General features: G+C 41.8%; 2 protein-coding genes across 6 annotated transcripts in view; one reads left to right on the top strand and one right to left on the bottom strand.

Moving 5' to 3' along the window:
- The window catches only part of cabin1 (calcineurin binding protein 1), a 40969-nt gene extending 31859 nt beyond the window's left edge, over nt 1-9110 (bottom strand). For all 5 annotated transcript variants that reach the window (XM_075468434.1, XM_075468436.1, XM_075468437.1 and 2 more), the window contains exons 1-21: nt 8941-9110; nt 8334-8401; nt 8099-8191; nt 7883-7996; nt 7417-7551; nt 7086-7266; nt 6864-6993; nt 6600-6749; nt 5992-6299; nt 5682-5868; nt 5455-5588; nt 5149-5366; nt 3918-3990; nt 3394-3581; nt 3144-3281; nt 2759-2947; nt 2242-2484; nt 2005-2158; nt 1808-1923; nt 1518-1679; nt 24-230 (exon numbers count right to left, since the gene is read on the bottom strand). In XM_075468434.1, coding sequence (XP_075324549.1) covers nt 24-230; nt 1518-1679; nt 1808-1923; nt 2005-2158; nt 2242-2484; nt 2759-2947; nt 3144-3281; nt 3394-3581; nt 3918-3990; nt 5149-5366; nt 5455-5588; nt 5682-5868; nt 5992-6299; nt 6600-6749; nt 6864-6993; nt 7086-7266; nt 7417-7551; nt 7883-7996; nt 8099-8191; nt 8334-8336 — 3123 coding nt within the window. In that variant the 5' untranslated portion in view covers nt 8337-8401; nt 8941-9110. The remainder of the gene's footprint in view (nt 1-23; nt 231-1517; nt 1680-1807; nt 1924-2004; nt 2159-2241; nt 2485-2758; nt 2948-3143; nt 3282-3393; nt 3582-3917; nt 3991-5148; nt 5367-5454; nt 5589-5681; nt 5869-5991; nt 6300-6599; nt 6750-6863; nt 6994-7085; nt 7267-7416; nt 7552-7882; nt 7997-8098; nt 8192-8333; nt 8402-8940) is intronic.
- Nucleotides 9111-9958: 848 nt separating this feature from the next.
- On the top strand, nt 9959-12648 carry neflb (neurofilament light chain b). Its single transcript, XM_075469100.1, has 4 exons — nt 9959-11060; nt 11440-11564; nt 11653-12062; nt 12149-12648. The coding sequence occupies exons 1-4, from the start codon at nt 9990-9992 to the stop codon at nt 12349-12351; spliced, it is 1809 nt and encodes a 602-aa protein (XP_075325215.1). The 5' UTR covers nt 9959-9989; the 3' UTR covers nt 12352-12648.
- Nucleotides 12649-13295: the final 647 nt, after the last annotated feature.

Below are 13295 nucleotides of genomic sequence, written 5' to 3'. Positions count from 1 at the left end.
TCAATGTGGTCCCACTGATTGACCTTTTCTGTCATGCCCTCAATGTAGGCTGCCACTTCATCCATGGTGAGAATGGGAGTGTCACTTGTGGGGGCTATGCCGGAAAACCTCCTCAGCAGATTGGCCAATTCCGCAGACACCGTGCTCGTCTTATAGCTGTCAAACTCAGGCAGTGACTTTGGCTTGAAATACTGGAACATGAAGAGGGCATCACCCCACAGGAGCTCAACCTGCAGATCACAGATCAGTTCCATAGAAATCATTAGTGGCATGGGATTTCAACACACTGTGCTACAGAAAAATGTTGGTACTGCAACAAGGGGACTCTACTCCTGCACTGTGGTAGTCCATAATTAGAGAATTCTGTAATTACACACTGACACCCACCTGGTGGTTGGACACAGGTATTACACAGATGATACATAAGATCAGGTGTTGCACAAAACTCTCCTGCGGCTATGAATAACTCTAATGCCATTCCCCGCCCCAAAGGTAGCATGTTTAAATGGGTTTTTAAATCGTGGGTACACCGGCTAAAACAAGCCCATCAAATCCTTTCTCGCTGCCAGTTGTAGCACGTTTGCACTCAGTTTACTATCAGGGGACAAGCCTGTAACCACGGCATCATGAGACAATAGCATTACACTGTATCCTCAGGGCTGTGCTGGATAACAGTTTCTGATAAGCACGACTATCTGAGATAATTAGCTTATCATTTTTGACTGGTTTGCGGATGTCAGCCCTGCACAGCAGAGTATAGTGAGCTTTCAGCTCTACTACAGACTGTAAAATCAATCAATCTCATCTGATTTTGTATGCGAGTTGTCAGTCTCGAAACCTCCGCGTGACAAGTTGTGGTTAGTAATTGTGTGTTTTTCTGTAAAGACAATATGAGCTGTACAAGAGTGTGCACATTATGAGCTCTCTGAGGAGAAGAGAAAGAGTCCATCAAACGCTAAATAACAGTGAGAGCACAACTGAGTACTTTCAGTGAGCAATACGAACCTGGCTTATCTAAATCTGTTCACATTTCTCATTAATTGAATTAATGCTTTTATTTCACGAATGCTATTACAAATGCCTCTATTTATTTCAATGCTACCAGATCAGCGTACTTCAATGACGCTAAAAAAAAAAAAAACTGCCTGCTTCTGTTTTGTGAAGGTCAGTGAGGGCGCTTGCTTGCATCGTCAGCAGTCTGCTTCTTTTCAGACACCTATCTTATATGAGTTTGCCAATATCGCTGAGTAATTGTACCAATTAGTCAAAGCGTTGCCACCTCTTCGTTATTTCACCGCCTCTTCATCGCCATTTGGTTATTATCTAAATAGCAGCTCAGCTACATTTGTTGTTTTTGGTTTTACATTTTCAGTTAAATAACCTGTTTATTAAAAGTGGGTCCGGCAACCTTAGAAAATATTAGATTTTGGCTATTTAACTTTGCAGTTTTATTTCTAATTGACAGATTCCCTTCAAGCTCATAGAACACCTTTTAAGTGGCAAATTAAAGGTATGACCTGTGGAGATGAGTGGTCCTCGAGGTAACGGGCCTTGCTCTTCTTACTGGGGTAGCCATACAGACAGAAAAAGCATTGTTCCAAAGCCATCTCTAACTCTTCTTTATAGGGATGAGAGTCAACGCTGGTAGAAGTTGCAAACTCTTTCTCCAAAACTCGAACCTACACCAAACAAAAATGCAACAAAATGAGTCACTGATAAAAGATTTATTTTTATTGTAGACCAACATGCAAAAATCCATGCTGACATTTTAAAAGTATTTGATGGAAAAGATCAAAATCAACCTTACAAAGAATTTGAGGAGTGCACCGTCTGAGCTGCAGCACAAAGAACGACGACCAAGATACTCGTGGGCCGTGTTCAAGAGCATCAGGGAGGAGGGCAGCATGGGAGTGTCTGGCTCATCTGAAAATAAGACTTCAAAGTTTTGCTAAGTGTAACAATACGAGGGAGGATCAAAGGCATGAAAACAAGATGCTAACAAACCTTCATCGTCATCTAAAGACATATGCTGTCGGAGCATACAGTCAAAAGCAGCCTCCTCGTGTTTAATGATGCGATACAAGATAATCCAAGGCAGAACTGAGAAGAAATAAGGCTCTTTGGGATCATCCGAAATGCTCATGCTAAGATCAATCAACTGGGAAAAAAAAGAAAAGAAAGTAAACACACAAATGATGAATTCACAAATCTTAATCCGTTTCTTACAGTCACATCAGCCACCTGAATTAGGTTGTTTGCAAGTCGAGCCATGCTAGAGAAGTGGGGGACGTTGGTTAGAAGCTCAGACTCTTTGGTGAAGCAGACTTCAATCCCATCCAGCAACTTTCCAATAGTGCTAACCCACTCCTCCTTGCTCGGGGGGGAGCCGGTTGAAGCAGAGTTGAGCTGCTGCAGGGCTTCATTCAAAGACAGCTCGCTGTACTCCAAACACTGCTGGTGCTCCTGCAGCTTCAACAACGAATTCTAAGGCAGAGAATCAAAACTCACATCACGTGGAGACATGTACATCATGATTTAGATACTCAGTTGTTATCAGTCTCCTTTCCACAGCAGGAACACAGAACAGGTGCTCCCCTGAGCATAACAAACATAACATAACTATGGATTTATTCAAACAAAAACATGACAATGGAGAGCTGTTTTGGTGTTTGTTGTGCTAGCATATATTGCAATTCATCTTAAAACGGCTCGCTTGCTCCTGCGGAGGAAGTTTTTTTGTTGTTGTGGTATTTCTAACCTGTAGCAGCATCAGCTGTGCAGGACGCTCCGGTGCTGAGCTCACAAACTCCAGAGACTTGCTCCTGTTTCCATAATTAAGAGTGGGCTGCAGCAGACGCACAACAGACTCAAAGTCTGCAGACTCAAAGAGACGCTGAATCTCCTCTAAAGACTGACATCGCTCCAGAGACTTCAGCCTCTTATCAATCTGTCCATGGGAACAAAGGAAACTCAGCCAAACAGTTGCAACAGAAGCGCTTATATTGGACATGGTAACATGTTTCAGCATTCATCTCACTACCTCTGTAAACTTTGTTTGGCAGTGTTAAGGATTGGACATGGAGGAATAATACATTAGACATAAGGAAATGAAACAGAAATGTTTTTTTGTCCATTAAACTGACCTCCTCCACAGATATGGCTGCATCTACACGTAGGTTGGGCAGGTTGATTGTGTAATGTTTTCCTTCAGGGGTCTTTGGTTTGTTCTGCAACAAGCCTATACATACATCATAGCTCTCAAGGGCCAACTCCATGCCCCCCTGTCAACAGAGAATAAATTCAGCCTCTCAGGTCACATATGAATGAGATGTGTGAAAAAGACTTGTATAACCAAATATCAAGCTAGGGGAAAGAAGAAATTATTGGCTTTACCTGGAGGGCCAAGAACCGCGCCTTTAGCCAGTAGACACGCACCATAACATCTAACCAATCATTCTCAAAAATATCTTTTTGGGAAGAACCAAGGGCTAGGAGAAATAAATCACTATGGAAGTGCGGCCCAGGGAATTCTGAGTCCGTTGCATCCTTGCTGGGACTACTACAGCTTCTTCTTGGAGTAACTAGATAAGAAATAATATGTTACTAAAAGCCAAAGTGTAAATAATTATATTCCAGTAAATTAAAAAAAAATCAAGAATGAGCTGGCAGGTGGCATTAATCTATGGACTGTTATATAGCAGTGATACTAACAAATCATGCATGTTATGATTCGTTTTTACAGTTACTGAAGAGCTTTGACAGTTGATACAGGCTGATGAACAGACTTTGCAGCTCCCCTCTGGACTACACCAAGTCATTGCAAAATAAATACTCCTGCATACCACTGAAAAGCATCATGCTACCAAGTTTTTATAAAGAGCCAATCAGACATGATGCGATTGAGCTCACTGACTTACCAGTCTTCCCTTTGTTGTGTAACCATTGCTCCAACTGCAACTCCATACTGGCCAAGCTCATTGCCATCATCTCCTAAACATGTAAAACATATGAAATCATTTAATTGAGGCAAAGTCTGACGAGTACACTTTTGTCTTTGGTCCTCGGTTCCAATCTAAGAAAATTTAAACCGAACGAGAAACTAAATTCTGCTGACATTTTCAAAACTGTATCCAGTGTTCTAGAAACACTAATAATACCAGAAGAATACCGGACAGTGTTTGTAAGGCAACGGTAAACCAGTTTCAGCCAAACATCTACCATACAGCTGTGCTGTGGCGAACCTCACCAATGTCATCAAAAATCAAGAAAAGAACATGTACATTTCCAACCCAAACTTCATATAAATGTAAATTTGAAAAAAAAGTTAGCAGCCTTTAATTGGATGTTGGTGGCTCACCTCCCCCAGCTCTCCAAACTGAGTTTGAGTCTCAAAGACCATGATCAATAAATGCTGATCAACTCACTATTTACGCTTGACGCAAGCTTTGGCCAAATACTGCCTCTGCTTGAACCATAGCTTCCAGAGCACCAGCTTCAGGCATGACTATGGATGGAATAAGCAGCTTGAATTGACTTAGTTAACTTAGTTAGGACCACTGTGGTCCTCCCTCACATTGATGTTTACTGTAGGGATTCTGAAATGGACAGATGTCTGATGATTCCATGTCTCACATCCTGCCCACTGGCCCCGTTTAGCTCAAGCTTGCCCCCGTTTTTGTATTTTATTTAAAACTATGGAAGGGGTGGAGTTGGACGCAAAACTGGGGGTGAAATGACACTTTAATGATAATAAACATAAACAATTCCCAAGCTGTAATTACAACAAAGGCTTGCAATTTAATATGTCACTAAATCAATCCTACAGAAATAATGACATGTAATTGCTACGCCAATTTGAGAACTGAGTTGGAGGAACAAGATTGTTTCGTTTGACTGTTTGTTAGCGGGATTGCTCATTATAATGACATCTGATGCAGAGCTGGACTGTAGGCTAAAAAAGAACTTTTGATAGAAAAAAAAGAAGCATTATCCTTTGTGAAGAACAAGCTGCCTGGGCTCTTTTGCAGCAGATGGACTTCAATCTAGTTATCTATTTTTGTCAAGAAGTCTTGGGCTTACAGTAAACTACTCTAACACCAAAAACGAGTTTAAGCAGTCATGAAATGAACAAGTTTTCCTGTCATTTACCCGGATGTGTTGGTTGCTGCAGTCCCGAAGGAGAGGGTTGGGCAGGCCACTGCTGTGCTTCCTCCATGTCTGATAGACCTCTAGCACCACAGCAGTTAGCCCCCGAGGCCACTCCTCCGTGAACTTCTGACCCACTGCTTTCAGATAACGCATCATCAGATCCAGTATTCCACCGTTGGTCATATTACTGAGCAGGAAGTTGTGGACATCCTTTTGCTCTTTAAAGAAAATACTCACTATTAGTATAAAAAAAATGCCAAAACAGAACAGCTTATAGTAAATACATATACATAATGCAATACATACCAGATTCCATGTATTCAACTGAGTCGAGCGGCATACCACTCCCATGTATTGGCTGAATAGCCTCCTTCCCATCACACCGTGTCTCAAGATTACTTAGGCTCTCATCATCATTATCAGGATCAAACTTTTTTAGCCTAACACAGACCAGAAAAATCCATTTTAAAATTTAACAAAACTGTGACAGCTTTTGTATTTGTGCTTTGTGTGTTAGGTTTAGTACCAGATACCTCGAAGGTAAGTATTTAAAAAGCAGCTCCTGAAAATCAATCTTTTCCTCCTTCTTGCATTTTGTGTTTCGAACACGTGCCGATCGACGCTTTGCTGTCTCGCCACTATCCTCCACTGTGCGCTTCCTTTTTGGAGCTTTCTTCACTTTATCTGACAGAGAAACCTCCATTCCTGTCAATCCCGTAGCTGTAATCATATGTAAACACAAACAATATTACAGAAAATTTGTGAAACAGTTTAATTTTCAGTTTCCAAAAAGAATCATGTTGACAAGCAAAGAAAAAAAAGAAAATCCTTTCAGAAACTGACCAGCAGGGGGTGGACAAGTAGTGATCTCTACAATCATCTGGCTTGTTGTAATTTGAGGTTGAACGCCAGGTTGGAGCAGCACTGCTGGCTCAGAGAAGGTAACTGGCGGCAGAGAGGAACTGGGGCTACTGCTCAGCACGAGGGTCTGGCCCATACTGACTGGGCTGCTCGGTTGGGGGAGGTTCTGCAGCAAATTTGGGTCCTGGTACTCCGACAAGTCGATTCTGCGGCCGAGACTCGGGCGTGGTGGCTCACATGTGGTCTGATGTTTGTACATTGCAAGAAGGCTTTCACCAACATGCTTCCATCTGAGAATAAACAGAGGAGAGACTTCTGATAAACAGATCAAAAATTGTGGGGGAAAAACTAAATATTTCTCCCCTCATCAGTAGAGGTCAACAAAAGATTCACAAAACTGAGCCCAGGATAAAGAAACCTACATCAAGATTAGGGATACTCTACCAACAACTTCAATAGAGTGCATTTTATCCCAATTCCTAACAGCTTTGTATGAAAGCTGTGCATGTATTATTTTTCTTCTTTCTTCAAATAATTAAAGTAGCATCTAAACTTAACATCCAAAATAGGAAAAGTAAACAACAACTCACGAGAGGCAGCGGATGGGCTGAATAAGGACAAGGTCAGGCATTGGTTCACAGTGGGAGAGAGCCTGCCTGCGCCTTCTTATCTCCAGTGCCTCCTCCACGATGGATCTGCGCTCCTCTTCTTCCACTTCTACATAATGAATCGACATGTCGCTGAAAATGATCCACACCAAAGCAAAATAAGATTTTCAGTTTTGTGAAAGTATGAAGATGCAGACAGAGAGCACCATAAAGAAGATGGCGTATTAAAAAGCGAGCTGGTTTCACCATTTCATGAACATCTGCATCGTATCCCGTTTCAAACATGGCTGCTCCTCAAAGATTTTCTCCTTCAGCACCAGGGCTTTAGTGTAACAATGGTCCTTCTCCAGGGCTTTGGCAATGTAGTACAAACAGCCTGGAAAATAATAGATAATAGTTACCTTTCTTTCCAAACTTGGGCTGTCATACTTGTAATGAGCAATGAGCTTAAGATTATATATTACATACAGCTGTAGTCGCTGAGTGTGTAGAGAATAGTTATGAGGTTGTCCAGGCATGGCCAGTGGTCTGGGTTAGAGTGCAATCCCTCTTCAAATGCATGACGAGCAAGAGGGATGCGCACCAGTCGCACAGCCACCTGACCAATTTTGTACCACATATTCACATCAGTGGAATCCAACATAACTGCCTGAAAAACAAGAAAGAGCTATAAATATTGCATGACTACTCATCAGTATTATTGAAATACATTAAAATGATACACAAAGGATTGATATGTAACAACCAAATGTCAATTACGAAATAACAAATTACTAAGATGACACTTTCATTGCTTTACCTCCAAATAAAACTCCATAGCGGTCTCCAAATCATCCCGAGATGCAGCCATACTAGCCAAGTTTTTAAAAGTTGAATACTTCAGCATCAGTCCAGGATGTTTGAGACCCACTCTTTGATCATCCGAGGGCATGGCCTTCCATACAACAGGATATATTAGATTTGGCAAGTACAATCTAAAGCGGCAACATGAATAATGACATTTACAGCTCTCATAAGAGAATGAGATCTGTGCAAGCAAAATGCAAAATTTGAAGTAAAAACTGGAAATTTACACGCCAAGACTAGAAAACTGACCAAATGTCACACACTGCGTACAAAAGGTATTTAGCAGGAGATATGTGATGCGACAACGCAAAGCTGGAACTAAATAAATGCCTCCAACAGCTTCACTGAAGACTACTGTGGCTACTTTTTTGCTGTGACAATATTAACAGGAAACATAATGTATTGTGGTGTATTTTTACCTCTTTGAGCAGAGGAGTTGTGAGAAGCTCATGATAGGCCTTGGCAGATTCCTCAAACTTGTCATGTTTTTGCAGATCCAAAGCTTTATGATATAAAGCAAAGGCTTCTGCTTCCTGTAGAGAGAGACAACAGAAAATGAGACTCATTAGCATGAACAGAATTTGCATCATGCAGTATGGCTAAATATTGCTAATTCATCTTCATATGGTCTGTACTTGAGCCTCTTTTGTCTGACTCTTGATAGTTCTCAATGGGTCTTGAGATTCATCTGCAGCTGTTGAAGCAGCATTTAGAGCTGCAATGCGAATCTGTAAAGATCAAAAAGAAAAAGGGAGAAAGCAAAAAACAACTCGTGATACATCATAAGCTGAGAACAGAACAATGTACACAATGAATCATCAGCAGTTTAATATCATATTTTCCTCCTCATATTTAAGAAAAACCACTTACCATTTTAATATCTGGAAAGTAGATTTTCCACCTTTAAGTTTATCAATTTCTGACTGGTTCTTCAGGAACTGATGAGTCCAAACGGGATAGAAAACGACACAAACAGGGAACATTAACAACTCAGCAAGAAATATACGGTGACCCGAGGAACGAAATGTAAAACTTTTAATATCTTTCACAATATAAACTTTGATACCATTCGACTATTTCTGTCATTCATTTAGTTTGCCTGAGAATATGAGACGAAAATATATCCTCCAAGACGGAGAGCAGAGCAAGGAAATACAGTGTAGTCAAGTGTTAATACTACACAATTACCCAGACAGAGGGGCTTGGAACCGACTTGCTAAACTAGCCTGGTTAGCTTAAGTATAAGATGGGGAAAAAAAGCTCAATTTGCCTTGAGCAAGTATAGGTATCAGTGAGGAACACGATCAGCACTATGGACAGTAGATATACATTAATCGCTACGGTGACGCTGCAAATTCAAATAATCTACAACTCAAATTGTTACCTCAGCTAGCTAAAATCTGTAAAGAAATTATGTGAGCTAACGTTAGCTTGTGTTTCACAGGGCAACCATCACTCCCAAAGCTAGGCGACATACCGTTCATTCCCGGTGTAACTGCATGATTAAAGTTGAAAACACATGTGCAAGACTTTAAACTCCTAAACGACTGTGATTATAAATCACAAAGAAATTTCGAAACTAAATTTATAAACATCCTTTGTTGTTAAAAGACATGCATGTTACGCGTTTGCGTCATAGGAAGACATTTGCTACCCGCCAATAAGTAAGGTAGTCACTCATTGGTCAATGAGCTGTGGGTTGATTCATTTGACCAATGATATATTTAGATATTGGATGACACTGCTATCAACAATAATTTCTGAGATGCAATATGTCACAAAAGTACATGTGTCCAAGCTCCTGTTCGCAATAAATCATAAGTAATAATTTAGCATTTTGAAACAGCTTATTAAACTAGGCTAGAATCATATGCAACTATGTCATGCAATATATATATATATATGCGTATAAATATGAAAATAAAAATGTTCTGTGTAACCTGAATTAAAAAACAGACAACCACTAGAGGGTTACATGTAATGTAAGATGTAAGGCAGGATAATCTTATCATTCTACCTTCATCTTTGTATTGGTTTACAGTGATACTTTTTATCTGATTATACATCTTGATAATATTTTTATTGATGTTCTGTTTAACTAGTGAAAAATAAAGCAAAAATTAAGCAAATCGTGCTTTCACCAAGATGAGTTTGGAGCAGGCACGTGGCAGATAGGTATGTCTTTGTCAGGTTTTATGGTGGCATTTTTTAACTTCTTATGCAGTTTTAGGGAGTAATAGTATACCGTTTGTGTCCTTGGTGACCCTGTCTGTTGCAGTCCCTTTTTGCTTCATCCTGGCTTTTCTCCACCTCCTCCACCCACACACTCATCCTCACCCCTCCCTATCTCATTCTTGACTGAGACTGGCTGGCAGGCACCATAATCAATTCTTTCTGTCAGCATGCAAGCAAAAAATAGCTTACGTCACAGTCATTACTGGCTCTATAAAAGCCGGAGTAATGCAGATTCACTGTGCAGTCAACCCAGCTGTATTCCCTTACAGAGAGCAGCCCATCTTTCAAGTCATGACTTCGGCCGGCTTTGACCCTTACCTCCCTCCTACTTACAAGAGGAGAGTAGTTGTGCGCAGTGCAGGATATGGAGCTGGAGGAGGAATTGGATCTAGGTCTGCCTACTCCACCCACTCTGCTCCAGTGACTTCCTATGCATCTTCATGGAGAAGTTATCCAACGTACAGCCGAGCTACTTCGAGCTACTCTACCGTACGTCCTGGTCTAGGTGCTGCAGCTGCCACTGAGCTACGCCTTGACCAAGCAGCCCAAGTCAGTTCTGAGTTCAAAACATTAAGGACCCAGGAGAAGGCTGAGCTTCAAGACCTGAATGATCGCTTCGCAAGCTTTATTGAGAGGGTCCATGAACTGGAGCAGCAGAACAAGTTGCTGGAGACTGAGCTGCTACTGCTCCGGCAGAGGCAGACACAGCCTACCAATCTTCGGGGCCTGTATGAGCATGAGATCCGCCAGCTCCGTGCTGCTGTTGAAGAAGCCCGCCATGAGAAGCAAGCAGCCCAGGACCACAGGGATGAGATGGAGAATGTTTTGAAAAATCTGCATAAACACTACGATGATGAAGTTCAGGGCAGAGAGGAGGCTGAAGGACGGCTCATGGATGCCAGGAAAGGAGCAGATGAAGCTGCTTTGGGCCGGGCTGAGCTTGAGAAGAAAGTTGGGACCCTCCTGGATGAGGTGACCTTCTTGAAGCGCCTCTGTGAGGGCGAGATTGCAGAGCTGCAGGCCCAAATACAGTACAGCGCAGATGTGTCAGTGGAGATGGAGATCTCCAAGCCAGACCTGTCTGCTGCTCTTCGTGACATTCGAGGCCAGTATGAGAAGCTGGCACAACGCAACCTTAAATCGGCCGAAGAATGGTTCTGTGACAAGATGAATGTGATGACCGTAGGCTCTGCTCGCAACACAGAGAGCGCACGCAGTGCCAAAGATGAAGCTGGAGAGTACCGTCAACTGCTCAAAGGTAAAACACTGGAGATTGATGCCTGCCGAGACATGAACCAAGCTCTGGAAAACCAACTTCAGGATGTCGAGGAGAAACAGAGTGCTGAGATTTCTGCACTGCAGGTAAACCACATTAAGATTAAGTTTTATTTGGGGTGGTCGGTGGCATAGTGGCTTAAGCAGCCACCCCATGTACAGAGGCTTAGTCCTCGATGCAGCGGGCCCCGGTACGACTCCCACACTGAGCGGCTGTGTGTCTTCCCCATCTCCCTGCTTCCTGTCTCTCTCACACTGTCCTATCATTAAAGGCATAAAAAGCCCAAAAAAATACTTTAAAAGTTTAATTTGTTTTGTTTGTTTGGGTTATTTTTTTTCTAGTTTCTGTGATTCGGATAAGCCTGACCAGTTATTCAGTTCTAATTGTGCTGCTTAAAAGATTTAATGAGATATTTGTTTTGCATCATTTCTATAATGTGCTTCTTTGATGTTTCTCTTTAAACAGGATATGATAAGTCAACTGGAGGAAGAGTTGAGGACAAACAAGAATGACATGGCTTGCTACTTAAGGGATTATCAAGACCTCTTGAATGTAAAGATGGCATTAGATATTGAAATTGCAGCATACAGGTAAGTGTTTTATCCACAGTGGTTTCGAGACTGTGTTGCAACTGTGTGGTTGAAATGAATCAGCAGCCCCAATCATTTTTTCCATTAGGAAGCTTCTTGAAGGAGAGGAGAATCGCTTCAACGTGGCAGGACAAAGATCTGTCTCTGTTTACTCCCAAGCCATGTACTCTGCTCCATCCTTTGGAAGAGCTCCAGTCTCCATGCCATCTCAGCTGGCCTCAGCAGCTCCATACCTGCTGAGCTCCCGCTTGTATACATCGTCACTCTCCACAGAGGAGGTAATATCTGCAAGCCAAGCATATCAGGCAGGGGCCAGCCCTCCCGAAGAAGAGGAGGAGGGAGAACAGGTGGAGGAGGAAAAAGAGGAGCTGGGACACGAGAAGGAAGACGAGGTGGAAAAGGAGCAGCAGGAAGACGGGGAGGGTGAGGAAGAGGAAGAGGAGGAAAAGGAAGAGGAGGAAGAACAAGAAAAGGGAGACGAGGAAGCAGATGGAGAAGGTCAGTATAGTCATTTGCCTTATTGACATGCATGTGTATCATGAGAAACTTTTTCTAACCATAATCCCTCCTCAAAACGAATGAAGAGGCTGAAGCAGAAGATGGAGACAAAGAAGATGAGGAAGAAGGACAAGAGGAGAGCCAGTCTCAAGAAGAAGAGGAGGATGCCGGGCAGAAAGAAGAAGAGGGTGTCGAGGAAGGTGGAAAAGAGGTAGAGGAAGAAACTGAAAAAGAAGAAGAGGTGGATACTGAAGAGAAAAGTGGTAAAACAACAGACAGGAAAGTTTAAATGTAGTCGTCGAAGTTAATTGGTGCTTGATATGCAGAAATGTCTCAAATCAAATGAAAATTTCTTGAACTGATCTATGATCTGTTTGATGCACTTGAGCGACTTATAGCATGAATGCACACGTCCAAACTGTAACAGCAAAGAAGTTAGACCAATTGTGAAGACAGAAGGTGTCAGGAAAAAACAATATCTGCTTTGTGGAGATTTGTTCGCAGGTGCTTTACTGTCACCAAAATGTGCTTGTACAACTATCTATGTGCAATAAGCAGTTTGAAATGCCTTACCTCAAGTCCCCACTGAGTGCTTTTAAGTCCATGGTGTGCTGCACTGAACTCCAATAAAGCCTTGAAGCCTTGTCAACCTAAAACTACCTCCAGGCTTTTCATTTGTATTTACATAAACAAACAGCTGCAGTGAGGAGTCAAATCAAATCATATTTAACACGCACGCACACACACACACACACACACGCACACACACACACACACACACACACACAAAATCATATTTAAAGTCCAAACATTGTGATTCATGAACAAGAAAATAGATATTTATATGATTATTAGCCCAGAGGTCCTTTTTCATTAATCTTCTTCTTTAATAGAGGTTAATGGAAAAGTACATAAATGGCAGGAAAAAAATCTCTGGTTCGATCCCCTCTGATAAATTGAGCTGACAGGATGGAGATGCAGCAGTGAACTAGCACAGTCAGCAAGTCAATTAAAATGCAAGGGGGAAACAAACAGAATAAAACTAGAAACACCAATTTCAACATGACAAAGCAAATAAAGCGTACAATTTCTGATAACTTGAGTATAATGTAACAGTTGAGTTACAGTTGCACTTTTGTCTTTATTTGTAGTTAGCAGATCATCTTCTGACGAGCTTCTTTGTGATCAGTGAGCTGACACCAGTGTTTTTCCCGCTGCTTCACCCCCATCTAC

The sequence above is a fragment of the Odontesthes bonariensis genome, chromosome 6 (genome assembly GCF_027942865.1).
Source record: "Odontesthes bonariensis isolate fOdoBon6 chromosome 6, fOdoBon6.hap1, whole genome shotgun sequence".
Taxonomy (NCBI): domain Eukaryota; kingdom Metazoa; phylum Chordata; class Actinopteri; order Atheriniformes; family Atherinopsidae; genus Odontesthes; species Odontesthes bonariensis.
The sequence above is the reverse complement of the archived record's forward strand: the minus strand, read 5'-3'. Positions and strand labels throughout refer to the sequence as shown.

Coding starts and splice junctions, on each gene's coding strand:
- neflb (XM_075469100.1), top strand. CDS start 9,990: ATGACTTCGGCCGGCTTTGACCCTTACCTCCCTCCTACTTACAAGAGG. Junction 11,565..11,652: donor ATTGAAATTGCAGCATACAG/GTAAGTGTTTTA, acceptor TTTTTCCATTAG/GAAGCTTCTTGAAGGAGAGG. Junction 12,063..12,148: donor CGAGGAAGCAGATGGAGAAG/GTCAGTATAGTC, acceptor AAACGAATGAAG/AGGCTGAAGCAGAAGATGGA.